Here is a 22,961-nt window from a genome sequence, read left to right as displayed (position 1 = left end):
TCTTTGCTTAAGTCTTGCCTTGCCACTCTATATAAGATAAACCTCTCTCCTGCAAGTACTCCTATTCCTTAATTATGATTTATTTTTCTCCATAGTACTTTTCCAAACCTGTCATATTCTATATATGGAAATAAATGAGGACTAACCAAAGCGAAAAGCAAGGCTATTTATTCTGAACTTGCTACATAGCAAAGAAGTCAGCCGTTGTCATATGTGTTTGACAGACTCAAAGGCAGGCAAAGGAATGGGAAAGCTTCATAGTGGAAGTAGGGAAATTTCAGGTGTGCCCTGATTGGGGGCTGTGGGCCCAGGAAAGCCATAAGCAGGCTAACCAGAAGGTAGGCATCCTATGTGATTAGTGAGGAGTACATATTGGGCTTTCTCTGATTAGTCTTAAATTGCAAGTAGAGGCAAAAATTAGGGAAGATATAAATTATTAATTGAGTCCTGGTCACTTGGGGTCAATCGTTATAGAAGTTATTGTTTACATCCCAGATTATTACTAGAGATAGAAGGCTGATTTATAGAAGTCTGGCTTCCTCAACTGTTTATTGTGGATAAGGGAGCTGGCTTTATGGGCAGGTTGCAACAGGTTGTGGGTCAGAGTTCTATTTTTATACTTGGTTTGGCCATTGTCCAGTTATATATTCAGTTTTTTGGCCATTTGCTTCTTTGGATATCCATTGTCAATCTCTTCTCACTAATATGTAAGCTGGGGGCAGACTCACTGTCAAGTGATTTATTATGTGAGTGACCAGGATTGATGTTTATGAATTTCTTTATTCCCAATGTCTCACACATAGTCCCACCTCAGTAAATATTTGCTGAATGAATGAATGAATGAATGAATAAAAATGGGGAAGATAGGAGCTCACCTATTTTGATGAATGGCTAAATGAAGGATAAGTCACATTAGGGAGAAATGGAGACTGAATTATTTCAGTAATTTGAAAAGCTATCATCAGCAAATACTCTCTCTCTTCTCAATTTACTTCTGTAGGTACAATATCCCTTGCCTATAAATGACTTGGAAATTCCTATTAAAACTATGGAATCTCTAAAGAGAGTTTAAAAAAAAAATTCATGTAGTACAAAGCAACCGTGGTATTAATGTTAGAAATCGTATTGCATTGTTTTCCTTCTAGTATGACACCCTTTTGAAAGCTAAATAAATAAAAAGAAATAGATTTGTGACGAATTCTAAATTTAAACCACAGTAATAGTGAGTTTTTCCACAATCTATCCTGACCTTTAGCCTGACCTTTAGCAAGTTTTGACCTTCTCAGTTTATAAAGGTGACACAGTTGGGTTTTTTTCCCTTAAACTGAGAGTGCCCCCTGGTGTTGTGTGATGTCATTACTCCCTCTTCAGTTAACTAATCAGTGGTATCTACTTTTCCATAAAGTGTGAGCATTGAGTACAATCTCCTGAGTATGAGCAAGAGAGGGGTTGTAAAATAGTAATCCTGAATTCTGCGCCCAACCAGTTGTTTTCTGACCATCTTTATTGTAGAGAACCATTGATTTACTAATTCTCAACTGAGCTCAGAATTTCAAATATTTTTTTTCCAAAAATTTTACATTGTCTTCATCCCGAATATCTGAACATCTACTTTTAAGTGGTACACAGTAATCACTTATCTTTCAAGAAGGACAGTTTGTAATTCAATTATTATTGGGAAGACCTACACTGTTCTGGGCCCTAGTTAAGTGCTTTATAGGCATCATTATATAGAATCTTATAAGGAACTAATTTATGAGGTTCTGTTATTATTATGATTTTGCAAATGATAAAACTGTCTAAGAGGTTTAATAATTTGTCCAAGTTTTCAGAAACAGTGGGTTGCAAAGGTGGGATCTGCAGTTGGGTCTGTATAACCTAATGGCTTAGGTAGCTTAACTAGTCTACTATACTATCTTTTTACATGCCAGATTTTGATTTGTCAGATTCTGGTCTTTTTCATGAATAAAACAAGCCTCCTCCCACAGTAATATGTATATAGATTACTTACTTTCCATGGATGTTCATGTGATCTTCTTAATTGGAACTCAAGTTTCAACACTAAAGGACATATCTTGTCCTAAGAAAAATTATGACACAGATCAATTATTTAGATCCCAAGAATCCTGCAATTTCAGTCCAAACTCCCTTCATCATCCCTTCTCTTATTTTGGCTTTTTCTCAGATACTTCAGACCTGGTGCTCTTTTCAACATCATAGAAATCAAGAAGGAACAGCCTTACAGTTAATGAAATAAAATATATTTTAATTATAAAAAGGCCCTTCAAGATAATTCAAATCTCCTTAAAAGTCAAGATTTAGAATGGTGTAGATAGATAGGTGCTCATTAATTACTTGTTGAATGAATGAATCATACATGCATGTAATCAATTCAGGGTAGTCTACAAAACCCTAGAAATTAAAAAAAAAATTAAAAAAAAAACCCTAGAAATTATGTGCAGACTTTGCATGTGTATATGTGTCTATGAATGTGTGTATATATATTATATATATATATATATGTGGGGTATGTTTGTATAATATATATGTATATATATTATATATGGTTTATGTGTGTATAATTTTTTTAAGAAAAGATTTCATGACTTTCATCAGATGCTATAACAGCTCTGGAACCCATAAAGGCTAAAGGCTATCCCTCTATTTGCCTACATTCTGAATAATCCAAGTTGACTTCAGCTTATCTAGACTTATAATTTATTATTCACTAGTTTGACATTCTAGTGTTAAGAGTCCAACATTTCAGTTTATGAATTTCTTCACACGGAGACTACCAAATATGTTTTCCCAGAGTTGACACAGAGTGATGCCGAGACCCTCTGGTCTGGTCCTGGAGGAATTGCTGAACACTGAGCTTGATGCGGATCATCTGCAAATGTTTGGTGAATGAAGGACTGGGTCTTTTGAATTATCAACCTCTGAAATTTTTAGAAAGATAAAATTTCAGGAGATTGATGTTAAGCTTGGTGAGAAGAAGAAGAGATCTACCAAAATAGGACATGAGAAATAATAAGGTATTAGAAGGACTCTCATTTTTAACTAGATTATAGATGCTTGGAGAGAAAGCTTCATCACCACTTAGGGAGTGCGTTTCCCATAAATCTATCCTTTATGCTGTAATTTTGTTATCCTTTTCTACAATGATAGATAGGATTCTTCTTCTAGCATGAACACAGAGAGCCTCCAGAGATTATCTATTTCATCCCAATAACCAGACCAAGCTAGTTAAATTTAAAAATTACCATTTATTCTTTTAAAACCTAATGAATATATGCAATACTGGAACTAATTCTACAGAGGTAGATATCTGATTAAAAATTTCCAAAGCACCTTTTTCTCCAGCAAGTACCCATCTCTGTTCCATATCTTTGTCATGTGCACATAAAGTCCGATCCTGCTGAGAATCTGAAACACATTAGTACATTGAGTGATGCTTTTACTGGAAGCAAGTAATAATTTGCACATCTTTAGCTAAAGCCTTTCATCTCTTAAGAAGTAGTACAGTCAGAAAATAACAAAAGGACCCCAAAGATAAAGAAGGAAACACTGAGAGGTAGAAAATGTTTTGCTAGATTTTTAAACAATGTTGACTTTCCATTAATTATTGGAAGTGAATCAGTAAGTGAATTTGTTTCAACGTATATGTTGAGTTAACCAAAAACAAATCAATTTGTCTTATTTACACTATATAACTACTGAATGAATATTTAAGGGATATTAATTTAAGGCACTAAAATTATCAACATTCCTGGGATACAGACTAACTCAATCTCCCACAGAAATGGAAGTGATACTAGCATGCAATGATGGAAAGGCATGGGCTTCAGATTCGGATACATTCAGATTTGTGTATTGCTCTTCCACTTCCTTACCCTCTTATCTCTTTGAAGTGGGATTTTGGATGATTTCCATTTTTGGTGCATTGCTAAATTTTTAAATGGAAAATACTACATAAAATTTCATATATATACATACATATGATATGTATAGTCAGAGGCACAACGAGTTAACAAATTGATCTTGAATACAAAACAATAAGATTGGATGGATTTTGGATTTTAGGCACCAGATTCAAGGAACCTCATCACAGAATTTTGGTCTTAATTAATCCAAGGTTTATTTTCAAACAGCACACGGTAAATGCACAGTGCTCCATTATCAAGGAATTTGTGATGCCATGTCCTCAAGACCCAAGGTCATGTACGCTGAGATGGCAGGCTAATTTCATGCCACCCAGTGATTCAGACAGACTGCCTAGTATTAGGTATTAAAAAAGCCAGGTATTAGGGCTTGTTGAAGACATGGCAGACACAAATTGATGTTTCTGGATAGGTTCTCAGTTCATCAGATTTTCAGAAGACTCACCATTAAAGGACTATTGCTTATATAATATGTTCTCAATAAACACTTCCTGCTTTCTGGGTTTATGACTTAGCTACTTGACCTATATAAACAAAATCCAGCAATTTCTTTTATCATATATTAACTTGGCTCTTGTATAAATGTTATCCAGCTATTGAAAATGTTCTCCAGGTACCCAAGAAAGGAACCATATAAGGTCATTATTGGTTTCCAGAGACCCATGTACCTTAACTGTGTAGTATGGCCATCGTCGTAAATACCTTACCTATTTGTAAGCCTTGGCAAATATAGAGTAAATCTTTTCCTGGATTAAGTCTCCAGATTCCTACTGTGGGCAAATATAAATGAGAGCAAATAACAGCATAGGAAGATTTTGGTTCCAACATAACACTAAAATGACCTTGAATTAGGGCCATTGACAAAAATAAAATGGCATCTGTATCTTTGAACCTGATACCATCCCCTCAAAATTCATAATTTTAGAGTTACTTAGAAAAAAAAAAGAAAAAAAAAAGAATTACTTAGAAATGTTGCTGAAAATTACACAGTTAGTTGCAGAAGCATTAAAATCCCGACTTCTTTCCTGAAGTTCTAGTCTTCTACCTTGGACCTGATAGATTTTTGGTAGAAGGCTTTCTGATTAAACCTTGATTTATAAAAGCAGTCTCCAACTGAATAGTGCCATCTGTGTTCTAAATCCAAACTGCTCTTACATCACAGTGGATTTTGAAATTGGTAAGAATAAATGGGTGCAAGACACTACCTGAGAATGCCTGCCACAGTTGAAAAGAAAAAAGATTTGATTTGGTCTCCTCATTATTAATACATTTTCTTCTTCTTGGTGTTCATTGTGTAGTGAACTGGCACAAGCACTCTGTGAAAGTATTTTGTTAAGAAGTCAGTAGAACTGAAGTGTATTCAAGACAAGTATCCACAGACTTGATGAAACTACCAGTCTTTATATCAATTAGTGATAATCTACTTTTAAAAGATCCAGAGATCAATGAAGCAGAATAAATAGCCCAGAAACAGACAGTGAGACATGCATGCATTTACTACTTGATAAATAATGCATCAGCAAACTACAGGGAATGGATTATTTAACAAATGGAGCTTTAAAAAAAATGAACTACTTGGGAATTTAAATGTTTGTATTTACCTGTTACCATGCTAAAAAAGTGAATTCTGTCTACAGAATCAGACAAAAATCAAAGTCAAATGACAGAAAAAAACTACTTGCTCCATGGTGCTATTAAGGGTAGAACTCAAACTTATATTTGTTTACTTGATTGGACTCTTTTTTTTAATTTGGATATTGCCCAAAGAATGTAACAGGCCAGCTCTTACTTTTCTCTTAATATTGTTAATTTTGCTTAAAACATTGTAAACCATTGGTTTTCCATCACAAGACTTTATATCCACAGGTCTATAAAAATGTGATTTGCTTCTTCTTTTTCTAATCATCCACCATTTTGTATTCTGTTTTGTCATTCCTCATCACCTTTCCCTGTAGTTTTATGGTTCTTCTCAGAGTTCAGGGATCTTTCCTAATCCCTTTCCACCACAGTTCTGTTTTGATTTTCTGCCAAGTCAACCATCTACTGTTCTCTGTATACTTCTACCCATAAAATATATTCGTTTATAAGTTCATTTTTTTCTCACTATGAAAATACTTGTTTATTTAAAAATGAAAATACAAGGGTGCCTGGACAGTTCAGTGGCTAAGTGTCTGCCTTTGGCTGAAGTTATGATCTCAGGGTCCTGGGATCAAGTCCCACATTGGGCTCCCTGCTCAATAGGGAGTCTGCTTCTCCCTCTCCCTCTGCTGCTCCCCCCATTCATAGTCATAGTCTCTCTCTTTCTCTCATTCTCTTTCTCTCTCTCTCAAATAAATAAATAAAACCTTTTAAAAAAAGAAAATGAAAATACAGAAAAAAAATTTTAAAAAGTAATCACATATAAATTTGCATTTCAATCAATTTCTTTCCATCTGTTTCCTTGTGTGTATGTATGTGTATGTAAGTGAGAGAGAGAGCAATTTAATCATGACCATGGTGAGTATGGAATTTTAAAACTGGTTTTATTCTATTTTTATAATATTATGTCAGAAAAAATATGTAGGTCATTAAGGATTCCTCAGTAGCAGGAAAATATGCAATTGAGTGGACAGGCACACCATCTTTCATTTAACCTTTCTCTATGGGACACTTAGATTGTTTCCAATTTCCGTCATTGTAAGTAATGCTCAGATAAATGTCCATTTACAAAACATTTGGAAACCTCTCTGATTATTACCAAGCATAAATTTCTAGACTATGGAAAATTTTCTCATCTGTGTTTTTTCTTATTATGGTTTATGCTGGAGAAAATGTAAAAACAAAATTTTCCAGCCCAGAAAATTCTCCACAAAGGTAGTAGGGAAAGAAATCTTTTTTTTTTTTTTTTTCCAAAAGAGCACATGCATGCAAGTGGGGGAGGTGGGAAAAGAGAGAGAGAGAGAAAAAAAAATCCTAAGCAGACTCCATCCTGAGATCATGACCTGAGCTGAAATCAAGAGTCAGATACTCAACCAGCTAAACCACCCTGGTGCCCCAAAATCAGTTTCATTATTGAATAAGCATTAAATCAGAATGTGATGTGCATGACAGGCAATCTGCTAAGTGATTCCAAAGACAAAAAGAAACCTCACCTTTTTACATAGTCAAGTGGATATAGCCCATTACGTACCTGTTTTCAAGATAAACAATTATTCCTCAAGCAAAAGGGCTTGACAAATACCTTTGTCACACAGAGTTCTTTCTAAATCTATTTGGTAATTAGGGTGATAATCTATATCTATATTAACTAATGACATTGTCCAGAAGAGAAACAAACTTCTCGTAATTTTATGATTAGTTGTTTTGCAACTTGGTGCAAGATTTACACTCCCACAGAAAGCAGAGATAGGTGCTATCTCCCCTCATGCTTACATTTAAAAGGGAGATCTCTCAAGTCCTACAGAAAGACATTCCTGGATCACAAAGCTGACAGAAGACCTGTCTACTATCTAAAGAATTTATATGTATTTCAAAGAAAGGAGAAAACACAAGTTTTCTAAAGTAAATGTTCTAAGAAAAAGAAGAGGAAGGAAATCTCTTCCCCTCCTCTTTTTTACAGAGAGAAATAAGCCTCTTATTTTTAATTTATATATGCCTTTACACCTGCTTTTGTCCAATAGGTAACATGTTTCCTCTTATCTAATTTAAAATACAAACCACTTTTTAAGTTGTGCCTATGTTTCATGAAGTAAGTCCATTTGAAAGAAAAAAATTCCCTTTAATTCTTAAAACTTCACTTGGACATAGGGTGGATTGAAAATGGTCTCTGTTCTTTGACAGTCCTCCCATTGTACAGTAGAATTTAACTTCTTTTCTTTGACCCTGTGATGCTTTTGACCAATTGCAAATGGTGAAAGCTACACCAGGTCTATCAAAAGTAGTGTTTCTTTCCCTTGGAACCTTAGGGCCCCTATCCACCATGCTTAGTGCCTGACTACCTTGCTGGAAAGACATGGTGGAGAAGCCCTAAAACCACACGTATGAGAAGATGGGTTCATCTGAATCCAGACTTTCAGACATCATTGCCAAGTGCCAGGCAGTGAGGCAAGTTGTTGTGGGTTCTTTGGACCAGAGCTATTAGCTGCGATTAGTGCTATAGGCCAGCTGAACTCTGCTGGGATTTCTAACCCACAAACTCATTACATTCTAAGAGGTTGCTGTTTTAAGTCACCAAGTTTCGGGACAGTTTGTCATTTAGTAAGAAATAACTAGAATGGAGCCCAGCACTCAATCTTTTTTTCCTCTTTTGATTCTCCCTTTGATAAACATAAAAGCATTGCATCAAGATTCAGTGTTTAACCATAGTAGGGCAATAAGACTAGGCTTCATTGACTTCAGAAGGCTTCTCTACTTTAAAGCTGGAAAAAAAAAAAGTTTAATTTCTAAAGCGTTTCTACAATTTGGCATCTAATAAGTCACAGTTCCCACTTCAAAGATGATCTCCAGGTATCTACCCATATCTCTACTTTAGGTGGGGGGAAGGCATAGGAAAGCTGATCTAATTCAGACAAAGAGAGAGAGAGAGGTAAAGAGATTCATTTATGATTTTTGCACAAGTATATTCTGACTGGCTTGCAGACAAAACAAAAAAATCTTCAACCATGGGCTTTCTTCTTCCCTAACTCCCTCCCACACATCAATCACAAAAAAACAAAAAAAAATAATCAAAGATAGAAGCAACAAAGTTAATGATATTAGAGACTGGTAGTTAAGGAGGAGGATTGGGTATCTGGAGAAAAGCCAAGTAAGAAAGAGGTGGGTATATGGATGGTTTTCTTATTTGTTTTGTGTTGCTTTGTTTTGCTGCCTGTTAGTAATATTTATTCTATCTTTTAAAAAAATTAAAAGACAAGAAAAAAAATTAAAAGACAAGAAAAGCTGATTTTTCTTTTAACCCATTGCTAAGAAGGATTGTATAAATTCTTTCCTGAATCAAGAAAATGTTCAATTCTGATTTTCTTTTTTTTTACTCCTTTTTTTTTTTTTTTTTGCAATGGAGTATTTCTTTTCTCTAATTTTTTTTTTTTTTTTTACAATGGAATAATTTTTCTCTGCATTTTTTTTACAATGGGATTTTTTTCTTCTGATTCTTAAATTTTTAATAAAAGTTTCTTTCTGTTTCCCACATATCCATAGGTATTTATTGGCCTACGAAGAAGAGTCAGAGAAAGGGGCAGACAATGGAGTTTAGCAATATAGGGCAAAGACAATTTATGATCCACAGTGGTTTGAAGGACAAGGAGGGGGCCCACTGAGCTCTTAGTCTAAGAAAGACTAAGTTTGCTTTCCGGTGGAGAGGTAGGCCAGTGGGTACACATCTGTCTCACAGCAGGACCAGCTGACACAGGCTCACCTGGCCTGGGGGGGATGTGGGTGCAGCCAAAGGGAGCCAGGATAGCAGCTCAAGGGTTCAACTGTACCTGACAATAAAGGATGACCACAGCGTTGCAGATCATCAAGGTCTTGGGGAAAAGAATTCCTGGATGGCAAAGAAATGACATGGAGCCTGGCAGGCTAGAATATGAGCACTGTGGCACCTAGGGTAGAAGATGGGAAGAAAAAAAACCCTGAATCTGGACTGTTAGATGATTTTGTTTTCCATGCTAAAGGTGTCCAATTATCTGCAAGAGTGGGAACACAGCAGTTCTGAACTTGAGCACCAATAGTGGCATAGTTGTAGTGGTTTCCTGAAGCAAATGTTCCTCCAGGCTCTGGGCCAGCCAATTCCTTATTGTTTATTGCAAGATTCGTGGCTGCCCAAGGCTTCCCTCCTTCCCACATTCCTTCCACCCTGCATTGCTTTAGTCCTGCCCTCAGAAGAGCTTTATGAAGGACAGGGTGCTAGATCCTAGACTAACCACAAAATGCCTTTCTCTCTCACTCACAGAGGAATGAGGTTCTTCCTGGGAGTAGACTCCTTAGGTTAGGGATGTGCTCTCCCAGGGCCTTTACTTAGTAATCCACCACCTAGTGGTGGAAAGATTGGATACAAGTATCTTTTTTTTTTTTTTTTTTTTTTTGGTTATTGTTAAGCAATTTCTTATGGTTGGTGAAAGTTTGCACACGTGGGTTTTGTTTGTTTTTGTTTTGTTTTATTGTGACTTTAAGAGTTTAACTACAAACTTTCTTTTTAGTTTTCCTAGGCCTCAATGAGCCCTTTCTACCTGCAAATTAGAGACTTTTATTTTATTATTTTATTTTATTTTTAAGATTTTATTTATTTATTTGACAGAGAGGGAGAGAGAGAAAGAGCACAAGAAGAGGGAGCTGCAGGCAGAGGAAGAAGAGAAGCAGGCTTCCCACTGAGCAGGGAATAGGATGTGGGGCTCCATCCCAAGGGGCTCACCCCAGGATCCCAAGATCATGAATCTTAACTGACTGAGCCACACAGGCGCCCTAAGCCTTTCATTTTAAACACTGATTTTTCCCTGTCAGGGACTGCTTCTCCTTCCATCTGGTCTTTATTCCTCTCTCCAAATTTTCTCTTTAGATCCTTGAATTTGTTCTCTGAGTCTTCTGTATTTTTCCTCACGAATTGCATCTTTTCCTCTGTTTGCTCTGTGTTATGAGCTTGTCTTCTACTTGGGCTTCCAAACACCCAATTCTTATCTCAGCATTGACTCCCCTCAACTCTCGGTGCCCTACAGATTTTTTAAATGTTGAAACTGCATTATTTAGTAACAAGAAACCCTTTAATCCTGCAATTCAATCTGCTTTAGGCTCTTATTTGTTTGTATAAGATGTCCTCCCTTTCCCAGCAGATCTGTTTCCTCAAAGGTTGCCTGCTAGTTATGAGCTTTCAGCCTGCACTTCCTTTTTCTGGCAGTTGAACCCTGTATGTGATTCTAGGATCTCTTTTCCTTGTGGAAGTTAAGTTGTTGTAATCAGCCACAGCACGCCCTAGGGTGGCAGGAACCCTCATTGTTGGCTGGTGACCCAGTGACCTGAAAGTTGCCATCTCTCTGCTGGGGCCATGGAAAGTCACCTCTGAGCTCCCAGTCCTCTGGATTCTCACCTTCCAAGGCCTCAAAATAAGAAGGAACCTCCCCCAGTTTTTCTGGCATCTGAAATTATCTCTCCATGACTATGCAGGAGTACAGATGCCTCCCTCCTTCCAGGACTATTTGTAAATTAGATAGAACCCACAGGTCTCCACGTGTGCCACTTATGCCGAGCACAGAGCTTCAGGCCTAGCCTTGGGCCTCGCACCAGTGATCCCTGGCTTCTCATTAGTCTGTCCTTTCTTCCTAGAATCTGGCAGAGCCTGAAGATCTGCAGAAAGCAGGCCTCTGGGCTCTGCCTATTGGCTAGGTCCCAGCTACTAATTTGCTTTGCACTTGGGAGAGTGGGATCAGGGCTGGAAGGAGGGGTTGCCCGGGATCCAGGCAGCTCTGGGAGGCTTTCTCAGGACAATGAAGGAGGCCTGGAGAATTTGAAATATAAGGCCTATGGTAGAAATCTAGAAAAATACAATGTATTCCAAGGGGAAAAAGATGATGGATGTTAGAAACTAAGAAGCAGCAAATTGTGCATATGGTTTGAGACTGGGGAGATGGAGGAGAAAAAAGGTAGCAAAAACTGATGATGAGGTCTACTCTGGGGTTCTGTGGGAAAAGGTGCTGTGACCAAGGAGACATAGGGAGCCCAGGGGACGAGATGGTGAGATCACACTTAATTGTACACAAAGTTTACTCTGGAAGGGATGCCTTTGGAAAATATCGCCCTAGGAAAAACATAGGCTCTTGATTTAGGATACACACACACACACACACACACACATACACACGTGTGTATATATATGATATTATATATAACATCACTTTGAGATCAAATGTTTTCATGATCTCATATATAATTCACAGAATTCTTAGAAGATTGATATGGTAAAGAAAGAAAAGCACCAAGCACATGGTAGACATGCAGTAAGGCTGTGTTTCTTGCTCTTCCCTCTTAACTCTTAGATCTAAATTCCTTGAACACAAAAACATCCCTGTATCCCTAAAACTTAGCATAGTGCAGCCTAACGACTGTTTGTGCAGTGCATGAAGGAGTCAATTTGAATAAAAAATCAGTAGAAGAGGTTCCTGGTGGAGCAGCAGGTGGTACAGTAAGAAAGAGTAGGGAAAAAAAGGGAAAAAAAAAAAAACCAGCTCTAAGTTCAGGTTGTAAAACCATGTCCTCTGTGTTCTTTCCATCACGTCACCTTGCTTCTCCATAAAACTACGTTATAAAACAACATTATAAAATGTCCTCTTGTACATAATGTGCCACTAATCAAACCATCTCCCAATTCCAGTGCCTCTCTTTCAAGATATTAAGGAAGCCCTTTGGCATATGAATTATTCTAGTTTCTGGACATTGACTTTAGAATTATTACCATACTGGGTATACGCTGATGGTACTGTGTGATAACGTTTGCCATGATGATTTTAAGACAGATCTCCCTCCCCATAGTTATCACCCACGAAGGTATTTGGGCCTACTTTATGGCAGTGAAGCATTCCTACAATTAGGGGGGTGAGATGCATTTTAGGAAGAACTGAGATAGGAACATGATAGGGGGCTGGGGCAAGAAGATCCTGCAGATCTTGACACAAGTCTGGAAGCCTTTATCAACCAGGTAAGAAAGAGCTGAGGTGACAGCAAGTGTAGAAAGTTGGAGAAAAACTTCAGAGATACTCAAGAGGTGGTGCCATAAGGAAAACTAGCAGTGCTATAATTCTGTGGTAGAGAGGAGAAGAAGAAAATAAAAATTGAATTCGGGGCTTTCAGAAGAGGTTTCTAGGTAAAGGGGATGTTTGGTCAAGACCTACTTAGAAGACTGGATTACCTCTCCAAGGCCCTCAGTTTTCCTTGCTTTCTGTTCTCATGAATGGTTTGAACCAAGGGGGCAAGCATGCTTAGGCTAAATTAGCATTTGGCTGTTGCAAAATCACCAACCTGGGGAAAAAACACTAACTTCTCCCAACTATTACTGGTTAAGCATGTCATTTCCACATGCAAAGATAAGGTGATAAATTGAACACTCCTGAAGAAAATTTACTTTCTCTGGAGAGAAAAAAGCATGAGCTGTGAAGTCAGATGGTCCTTATTCTTTCTCCTGACTCTATTGGGTAATCATTGATTGTTCCCAGAGGTCCTCATCTGAGATTATCTTTAATGATATAATTTGTATAAAGCAGTAGAGGTCCTAGCATATAATATGTGCTCCTAAAAACATTAGCCCTTGTATTAATTAATGTTATTTCTCCGAGGTAGAAACTTACTTAGCTTACTTAGCTATAGAAATGGGTTAATAGTGGCTTAATAGAAATGGCTCAAACTTACATAATATTGACAGTAGATAGATTTGTTGGAACCTACAGCACTGTCTCCATAAGTTACGAATACATTGTCCACATCAAATATTAGTGTGTGAATCCAATGATTATAAAGAATAATATTAAATTATATACAGTATTTTATATTCTCAAAAAGTAATGCTGAATCTATCTTTATATTTAAGATGTGGCCTCTTTTTACAATTGGAAAGCCAAAAATATCAGGATTCTAAACCTTTTAAAAGTTAATAAACAGGAAAAAAAAGAATAAGAACAAAAGAATATCAAATTTATATAAAAGGCATAATTTATTAACATAAAGGACATAAAGCAGATATATACGGTCATTTAGGCTAGCAAAATAAGGAAACAAATTTCAAATTGAATTATCAGTTGCATCAAATTTGGGGGAAACACAAAGGTATGATATTTCTCTATCCCTTAGTAAATCTGAATAAAAAAAGGAACAAGTTAAATATTTGCTTTTGATGGGATTCAAATGACAATCTGATCTTTGGTATCTACAGATACCTCAGGAACAGATAGAGTATAGACAGGATAAATTGTTTTTGATTTTTGACAAGCAATTAAAAACTAAGATATATTATTGTCCTATCCTGTTATTTATATTGCTAAAAGCCCAAAGTCTGTATTCAAATAGTTATTAAAATATTCACATACATACATGATTTCTTGCCAGAACGCATCCTTCTCCACCACAAAAACTTCAGAGGGGGGAAAAAAATCACTTTTCTGAAGTCTTTAATGTTTCTTAGACTACAGTTTTATCTTTCTTCTTAGACTAACCCTGGAAAAGCAGTTTGAATGCAAAGCCCCTTGACAAAATATCTGCCTTTTAAAAGATGTTCATTTAATATACAAGAAAAGAAAGGCCTCTGGGGAAAGAGGATAAAGGAGTTAGGATTCCTAACTTCTAGGTTGAAAAACAAGATATCAGAAAGCCATTTAGTTTCCTTTACGCTGATGATTAAAGCCTTCGTTTTAACCTTCGTTATAAATCAGGCGCATTAATCGCTAAGCTGTTTTTACACAATTAATATTAACCTTCTTCAATCTTATCCCTGATTCCCCTGAAAAGCAATAGTTGAATTTTATTTATTCAGTGTATTGAATCAGAATTTCATTTAAAATAGAGCCCCGTGAGCCTGTCTCTATTTATCTGAGATATAAACGTCATGCTGATCTACATACATAATGCTGTGTCATAGAGAAATCACAGTTGTAAAATAATACAGTCTTTAACAATGTCATTTTGAAGTAATGGCAAAAGGAAAAGATGCATGAATCATTTTAGAAAATGTATTACTGCACTTCCTAGAACAATCAAAGCACTGTGTGTAATATCTCATTCTGCTGAAATAGCTTATAGAATCATAAATAGCCAATGCACAGTTCCTGTAATTAATGCTAAGAATGGCAGTTAAGAATGACAAATCAATGTTCCTTTGGGTTCCATTTTTAGAAAACAGTGGGCATTTCAGTCATTGGCATAGCTTTATCGGTAAAGTTAAAAACTAGACCCAACTAAACATACTGACTTCTGGAGTACACGCTCGGTGACTTCTTTTCCATGTGATAGCTTTTTTGGGCTGTGCGATGGGAAGGTATGGAGTATCTGTAGCTTCTGCTCTTCTCACTGGAACAGGAAACACAGCAGAACAGGGCCCCTCCAGCGATCAGCACCAGCGCGGTGGTCCAGCCTATGTAGAGAGCATCTCCAAGCTCATGCTTTTGGGCAGTCTCCACTATTGGGTTGTAGAACTCTCTGATGATGGAATTGGCCACCCAGCTCACCGGGATGAGCACCAGGATGCCCGTGACGATGAAGATGATACCAGCTGTCAGCAAGATGTGTCCCTTTACCTTCTCATCGTCCCCAGTGCACCTGGTACATTTCATGCCCAGGACAGCGGTCATGAAAGCCAGGAAGGACAGCACAGACGCAGCACACATCAGCCCTCTGGATGCCTGTAGGTCTGGAGAGAGAGCCAGCAGGGAATCGTAGACTTTGCATTGCATCCTAATGTTAGCTTGTCTCACGCAATTCATCCACAGTCCTTCCCAGAAGTTTTCAAAAACCACAATGTTGCTTCCAATGAAGGCAGACACTCTCCACTGAGGCATGATGGTAACGGCCAGTGTGCCCACCATGCCAACACCACCAAGCACCAGTCCAGCAATTTGCAGAGCGTAGGTAGCCATGTGTCCTCCGAGATGGGTGTTAGGCCACCAAACTCCTGAGCCAGTAGGGCTGCTCCAAAGCAAGTTTCTCTGTGCCTCAGGAGAGAACAGTTTTCCTGTAGTAATGAACTCAGAGCCCAGTGATTTTTCAAAGAGCCTGCTCTGCTACTTCCAGCTAGATTAAATCCAGCGTTGGCTGGCTGCAGTGCCCCCCGCCCCCCCACATTGACTAGGACAGGTAAACTTACAAATCAGGTGCGGCAACTTTCTCGGCCAATAAGAGGGGGATGGTAACCCAGGTGTGTCTAAACCGACAAGAGATACTTGGAACGACTGGACCTGCACATAAACATTCTTTGTACCTCTCAGTTTTCCAAGAAGACAGCAGTAGGTTTACCTGCAGGCACAATTATGAATGTTTGCACAATCATCAAGAAATGCACCAATCTCTTGCAACATCAAAGGTGTACTTTGTACAGGCAATTCTGAAACTCTTTATGTGAGCTCCTGTGACCAAGGTATAAAATAAAACATCTACCTAAGAAATTGGCCAGGACGGTCAAATTGCCAAAGTGAAAGGAGAGTAGGGGATTGATGGATTGCTCATACTTGGGAAACCACATTCTTTGGGACACATGTGATCCAAGTGGTTGATTTAATGTGTCTACAATTTCAAAGCAAGCTTCACTGTGGTGAAATCAGGGAACTGATTACACCAAAAGACAAAATAAGGTGAAAGTAATTAAATACGCAAGGTTGTCCTCTTCCATGGCACCGAACACATGTTGTTCTTTTTAGAGCCAGAAAAATGACTTTATTGGTGTTTTCCTGATAATCTTGATTTATTAGAAAAATAGTCGCGAAAACAATACATTAATCCATAGGATTTTCTTTTTTTTCTTTTTTTTTTTAGGATTTTCTTATGTAGCAAGCACTCACACTAGCAAGCAATGAAGTGAATTACAGATTTATCTTCTTTTGTGGCTCTATCTTTGCTTCTCTGTCTTCCTAGACTCCAGGAACTAGAACCTGCAGATGATACAAGAGTCCTGAGTCTATATAAATGGCTGATATTTCTATATAAAATATTTACAGGGTAACGTGACTGTATCATTGAATCAAATTGTATAAGGTGTTAAACAACCTGGTCTTTAATACTTTGTCTGCTAGGGGAACTAGAAGCTCCTAAATGTAAAGCAATTTGAACTGTCTCTTCTCAAAATAATGATGTTGACTGTGGTGGCAGAAATAAACATGCATGTTGATTTGGGAAACTTCCACTAGCAATTTTCTCTGGAGATTGACCGCAGTGCTCTTCCTTTTCAGATCTTTTCAAATTTCAAGCTGTATTTTCATCTTATCTTTACATCATAAAAACAGTCTTTTCTTTACAATTTTACTTCTTCCTTGCTTCCTTGTACTGTACGATCTGAACTCTGAGTATGACAGAAAGCATTTCTTGCTCACTTATTGAACTTTGAAATTTTAATAATTCCAAAAATTCTGAGTAGTTTACAGAGGTTATGGAAACAAAGTGGTAAATGGCCTGGATGGGAAGAGGGAGATGCCGGAGTGAACTGTCTTTGGAAAAACAAATAAAACAAAAGAAATAGACAGTTGTCCAAGTTGTTATTTTATTAGATGGGACAAGCCAAAGTTAAAAAAATTGACACTTGATATTTACAGTAATTTTCTCACTTGTTGCCTTGTTAAGGACTAAACTATAGGGTGTTCCTTATGCTAACAGAAATAGCTAGCATTTTCTCCTTCAGGCTTATATGAGTTACAGATTTGTAGTGGAGAGAAAAATTGATTGATCTTGGAAAAATAATCTGCCATGCTCAGCAAAATAGTTGAAATCAAAACAGCAGATCTTTTTTTTTTTTTTTTTCTTTAATTGCCAACCTGGGAAAAGGAATGGAATAGCTGATTGAATTAATGACTAAATATAAATATATAAATTTATATATATATATATATATATATATATATATATATATATACACACAGAGAATCAAATAAAAATTTCTTTTTCTAAATGCATATATGACATGTTTTTAGTAGCTCTGTTTAGATATTGCTAGATATTCCCATAAAAATTGGGAAAATTTGAGACAGAAATAGGAAATTACATATGTGAGATATGTGAGAGCCTCTGCCTTCATAGGAGCTGCATCCCAGGTGGACACTGATGCACTGTTGACTTCTTATACTAACAAACCTCTCCTCCCTTGAGCATCAAGCTTTATTTCACACACACACACACAAAAATATTTTCCTCACTTCAAGGATATTAATTCTTTATCACTAAAATTGTCCTGGCCAGAAGATTAGGATCGGAATGAGAAACCATCCCTGGGTTCGCATTAGAATAATTATAGAGTCCTAGCAGGAACTAGCCCAGGGCATCCAGGTAGGTTTCTTATCACATAGTGATCCATTTAACCCCATGATATTTTGAAATAATTGTGCCCTAAAGATTGTAGGAAATGAGAAAAACAGAGAGAAACGGTAATACCAAGTTTGCTAGGGACAGAAAGGCCTAAATTCAGAGATGAAACAGTCAAATTAACTGCTTACCTGCTTTTCTATAATATTATGTCTCTACAAAATGAGTAACTTGCCTGCAAAAGTCAGAAAGCAATGATGGCTGGAGAATAAGCAGATTGATAACATTTTTGCTGTTCCTTAACTCAGAACTACAGAGCAACCAACACAGGTTATTCTATAATCTGTACCTCCATGTCTATGGAAGAAGCAAAAGATTACCAAGAGCCATAAAAGAAAAGCATGCTCATGTTGACCCACTGTATTTGCTCTTTGGAGATCTCCCTTTTGTCTATATTATCAGAAGCATGATTTAAATTTAGCAATTAAATTTGTGAAATTAAATTCAGCCCTGATAACTACATAACACATGCAAATGCTTTCCTCTTATAAGTGATAACACACAATGTCACTGTCAGACTGCCCTTGTTTTTGTCATCCTTATTCCTACGGCAATTAATCTTTAACCAACAATCCTTTAGTCTGGGGTTTCTATTAATTCTTATCACTACTTGAAATAATCTTTGCTTCTGCCAGTCAAGCAATTGACAATTTCTATTGTTTTCTGAATTTGCTTTTGAATTTATTTTTCTCTGTTGTGTTGACAGTTTTCAACCTGTATTTATTTTTAATTATTTTTCCCTGCTAATTAACTGTACTTGGCTGATCATCTTGTCCTGAGAAAACAAGTGAACATATCAATAGATCTCTTTGTATCTGGTTCCCAAAATAATATTGTGCATTGCTACATGTTCTTGAGCCATCATCTTATTTGTCCTTCATGACGACCAGCTGTTCATGTTCTCTGTTCTCAAAGCCCTTATCTATTAAGTAGTTCCCTCCATATTTGCCACCTCTATGGTTTATATTTAATTGCTCTATGTATTCCTTCTTGTATAATAATTTTCTAGTGTCTTAGTCACTTCAGCTGCTTTAACAAAATATGAGAGACTGGGAGCTTAAATAATAGAAATTAATTTTTCGCAGCTCTGGATGCTGGGAAGTCTGAGATCAAGGGGCCAGATGGTGGGGTTCTAGAGAGATCCTTTTTTTTTCTAGTTTGCAATTGGCCATCTTCTTGTTGTACTTGGCAGAGAAAGAGATCTACTCTTTTTTTCTTCTACAAAGGACACTAATCCTGTCATGAAGGCTCCATCCTCATGACCTCATCTAAAAATCACTGCATTAAAGGATTTCAAACACAAATTTTGGCGGGAAACAAAACTGCAATCTATGGCATCTAGATACTAGCTAATCTAATTAAGTAAGCCACATTTGTAAGGTCTGTTCTTAATGTCTCAGGAGTTCTCTTTATTTCAGGATTATTCCCCCTTCCCTCCCCCCCAAAACCTCCACATAAATGTAAATAACAAATAGACAGTGGGAATAGTGATCACTGAAATGTTTTTATTTTCTACTTTCCATTGCATTTTTCATTTTTTAAAAATGAAAATCTGAGTTGCCATGAATTCTGACATATCTGGGGAAATAGGTCCATGTGCTTCATTGAGCATAGTATATGATATCCCCACTAAAGGACTAGAGATCCAGGGAAATAATTCTTTAAAAATTAGGCTATACTGTGCAATTTTTTGTGTGGGGGTTAATGAGTAATTTCTATCGGCAGAATTGACATGAACTGCCCTAATTCTAATGAGCTGGGAAAACTTTTTAAAAGAGCTAGAATTTGCTAGTAATAATAACAACTGGGGATTAAACGTTGCCCATGTCAAAGGCTCCTTCTATGCACTACACTTTATGTTTAAAACATCCCTAGAAATCACCTTTTTCTAACTGAATATATTAAAACGCAATAGAGACTACACCTTTTCTAAAGCTACATAGCTTTTTCTTGTTGACTCCCCACAAATGGAACTCAGATTGGGACCTAAAGCTTGAGTTTTTTCCTATATGTTTATTATCTCCTCAAAAAAAAAAAAAACAAAATAACAACAACAACAACAAAACTGGAGAATTTCTATGACACAGGTGGTCAAAGTTAATGAAAACAATGAAATTTGCTCAACACAGTTTTTTCCTTCCTAGCATGTTGTTGAAAACTTTAATGCCAAGCTTTGTGATTTTTTTTTTCAAATATCTGATACACTGGAATTTGCATTCTATTTCTTTAGATACTCTGTTCAGAGACATTTTTACTGGGGCAATCACACCACTATTATTTCTTATTTAGAGTTTCAGAGTCCCCACAATGAAGTCACCATTGGTACTCCTTTCGTACTAATCTCCCATTCTCATCTCTATCAATTACAGACTTGGTCATGGTATTAATTAATGACCTAGGGCAGCTTGGGTGGCTCAGTGGTTTAGCACCTGCCTTCTGCCCAGGCTGTGATCCTGGAGTCCCAAGATCGAGTCCCGCATCGGGCTCCCTGCATGGAGCCTGCTTCCCCCTCTGCCTGTGTCTCTGCCTCTCTCTCTGTCTCTCATGAATAAATAAATGAAATCTTAAAAAAAAAAATTAATGATCTAACCGCCACTGAAGATATTTTTGACGAAAATAAGAATTAAACAAAATCAGGGCAATGAAGTGAACAGCCTTTGGTACCAGTGCCCCTTTCTTATTATAATACAGGACAACTCTCCTTTGTGTTTTGCAGAGATGTATTAGTGGCCCACAAAGGTGTGATGTCATGGTCACCTTCATTAGTTCACTAGAATTCTCTTTCCAGTGACTCATTAATACCTCTTCTACCTTTGGCCGAAAGTCAAAATAAAGACAGTTTTAAGTTGCATAAACTGTACCCCACATATTTAAGAAATTGTGAAACAAAATTTTTTAAATCTCTATTTCATGCAATAATCCTTTCTGTTGAAAAGTGAGGGATGATGTACACCTTTGAATGAGGAGAATGATCTATAACAGACCTGAGACACAAAGTCATCATCTCCGTTAAGAAAGGAGATAGAAAAAAAAGAGAAAAGAAAAAAGAAAAAAAAAAGGAGATAGATTTCTGGCCTGGTGGAGACCTTAATTAGGACTAGAAATGATAACATCATATAATAGATAGGGCCAAAAAAGAGCATGTCTCATAGTTTTATTTTGAATCCAGAGCAACTCACATCAAGTTTAAGTCAGGTTACTTACAAAAAGGAAGAGAAAAGAAAAAAAATGCATGTAAGATAAAATCATCAAAATGACTTGTCATGTTTAATACACTACAAGGAATATTACTTAATGCTATTATGCTCGTCTTGAGACCTATCCAATAATTAGGTTATATTAACAATTAAGATTATTAAATGATACAATTAATTCTATGATATGACCCTCCCAGTCACCTTATTAGGACAATACTATTATTGTATCAATTTTACTGAGGAAACCACGAGTAAACTTACAAAGTTTAAATAACTCTCCCAGAGGACTCATGATTAACAGGTAGAAACTCAAGCCTTCAGGACCTGAGGCCATCCTATTTACCCAATATATCATAGATCTGGCTCTAAACCTAACTCATAGTTCACAACATTTTATAGCTTTATCTCTTGCTGCTCTGGAATAATGCTCCGCGCACTATGGGTTTTCAACAGCATTTTGTACAGGGCAAAGAGAAATAAAGTATCTCTATTTCTTACAGCAAAAGCCATTGTTCAATATGAGGAATCATAAGACAGAAATTTATGGGTGAAAAGGTCACATACATAGAAACACACACACACACAAACACACACACATAGGACCTTATGAGCAAACAGTAAATATAGGAGCACAAAAAATGACTTTCTCTTGTACGGTTGGAGTTAACAGGACAGGGAAAAGTAATTAACCAGGCAAATAGAGCTAAGCCATGTTACTGATTAATTTACAAAACAATTAACTTTCCACTTAAAATTCAAATTAAGATTCTGTCTGCCTTAGGCAACCAGTGTTTGCAAATTTTAATAGGGTTAGACATTAAGTGCCTTTCTTAAAACCAACTTCAGACCACACGAGTTAGAATATTATTGGAATAGGCAGTGCAAGGCATTCTTGGTTTTCAGTTATTTCAAAAAAGACAGAAAATATTAGAATATATTACAACACGCTGGATTTATCAATATCTCTTCAGGAGAATATGAGGAAAAGTAGAAGTTGTACAAATTCCTATCTCAAAACTTTATAGGGATTTTGTAATTTTTGCAAAATTTTCAAAATGATGTCTCAAAATATCTGCTGAACATTTCCAACTGCCCAACAAGTACCCTAACATAGGACTCCAAGATGGACTCCAGGGATCAAGAAATATAGGTCTTATGTCTGCTTTTTATGATTTTTATATATGCACAGTGCTGAGGGGGCCAATGGGAGAAAGAGCTGCTGAGTTAATTAACTTTGTCATACTAAACTAAATCATTAAAAATAATAACATCAGTCTATGATTTTACAGCTTTAAAAATACCAGATTTGTCTATTCCAGTATGATAAACAAAAACTCATTCCTCAGTCCTTTATGCATAAGTCAGTAGGAAGGGGTTGCAAGGTCACTACCAAATATTTCTTTTGAAGATCTTTTGATAGGGCAACTGTGTGTTTTTTATATTCTTATGCTGTTATTGCAACACTGCAGACTGTGGTCTCCTCAAGAGCAGGAGCCTTAGCCTGCTTTGTATTCTCAGTGTTCACCCTGAGTTCAGACTATAAAAGACATTGGATAATTGTGGGCTGAATTGAGTCATGGTCCTAAGTTTGGTGATGGTCTGGTCAGTAGCTCTTGCTTTGTTCTATGGTAACATATTGCTCCAATGAGCCAAACCATTCTTTCCACCTTAAAAAAACATATGGTTAACTGCACAGATATATGAGAGGAACAGCTAATGTTCATCCCCATAAAAAAAAACACCTCTAAGGCATTTGGCATCTTTTAAATGAAATCAAACAACCCTAAAAGCCCTTCTAGGAGCCGGTAAATGA

At 36.8% G+C, this 22,961-nt stretch overlaps 1 protein-coding gene across 2 annotated transcripts in view; it reads right to left on the bottom strand.

Annotated features, from left to right (window-relative positions):
• The window catches only part of CLDN8 (claudin 8), a 49,189-nt gene extending 33,536 nt beyond the window's left edge, over positions 1-15,653 (bottom strand). For both annotated transcript variants that reach the window (XM_072740868.1, XM_072740867.1), the window contains exons 1-3: positions 14,860-15,653; positions 3,352-3,426; positions 2,012-2,080 (exon numbers count right to left, since the gene is read on the bottom strand). In XM_072740868.1, coding sequence (XP_072596969.1) covers positions 2,049-2,080; positions 3,352-3,426; positions 14,860-15,523 — 771 coding nt within the window. In that variant the 5' untranslated portion in view covers positions 15,524-15,653 and the 3' untranslated portion in view covers positions 2,012-2,048. The remainder of the gene's footprint in view (positions 1-2,011; positions 2,081-3,351; positions 3,427-14,859) is intronic.
• Between the last annotated feature and the right edge of the window lie 7,308 nt (positions 15,654-22,961).

The sequence above is a fragment of the Vulpes vulpes genome, chromosome 15 (assembly GCF_048418805.1).
Source record: "Vulpes vulpes isolate BD-2025 chromosome 15, VulVul3, whole genome shotgun sequence".
Taxonomy (NCBI): domain Eukaryota; kingdom Metazoa; phylum Chordata; class Mammalia; order Carnivora; family Canidae; genus Vulpes; species Vulpes vulpes.
The sequence above is the reverse complement of the archived record's forward strand: the minus strand, read 5'-3'. Positions and strand labels throughout refer to the sequence as shown.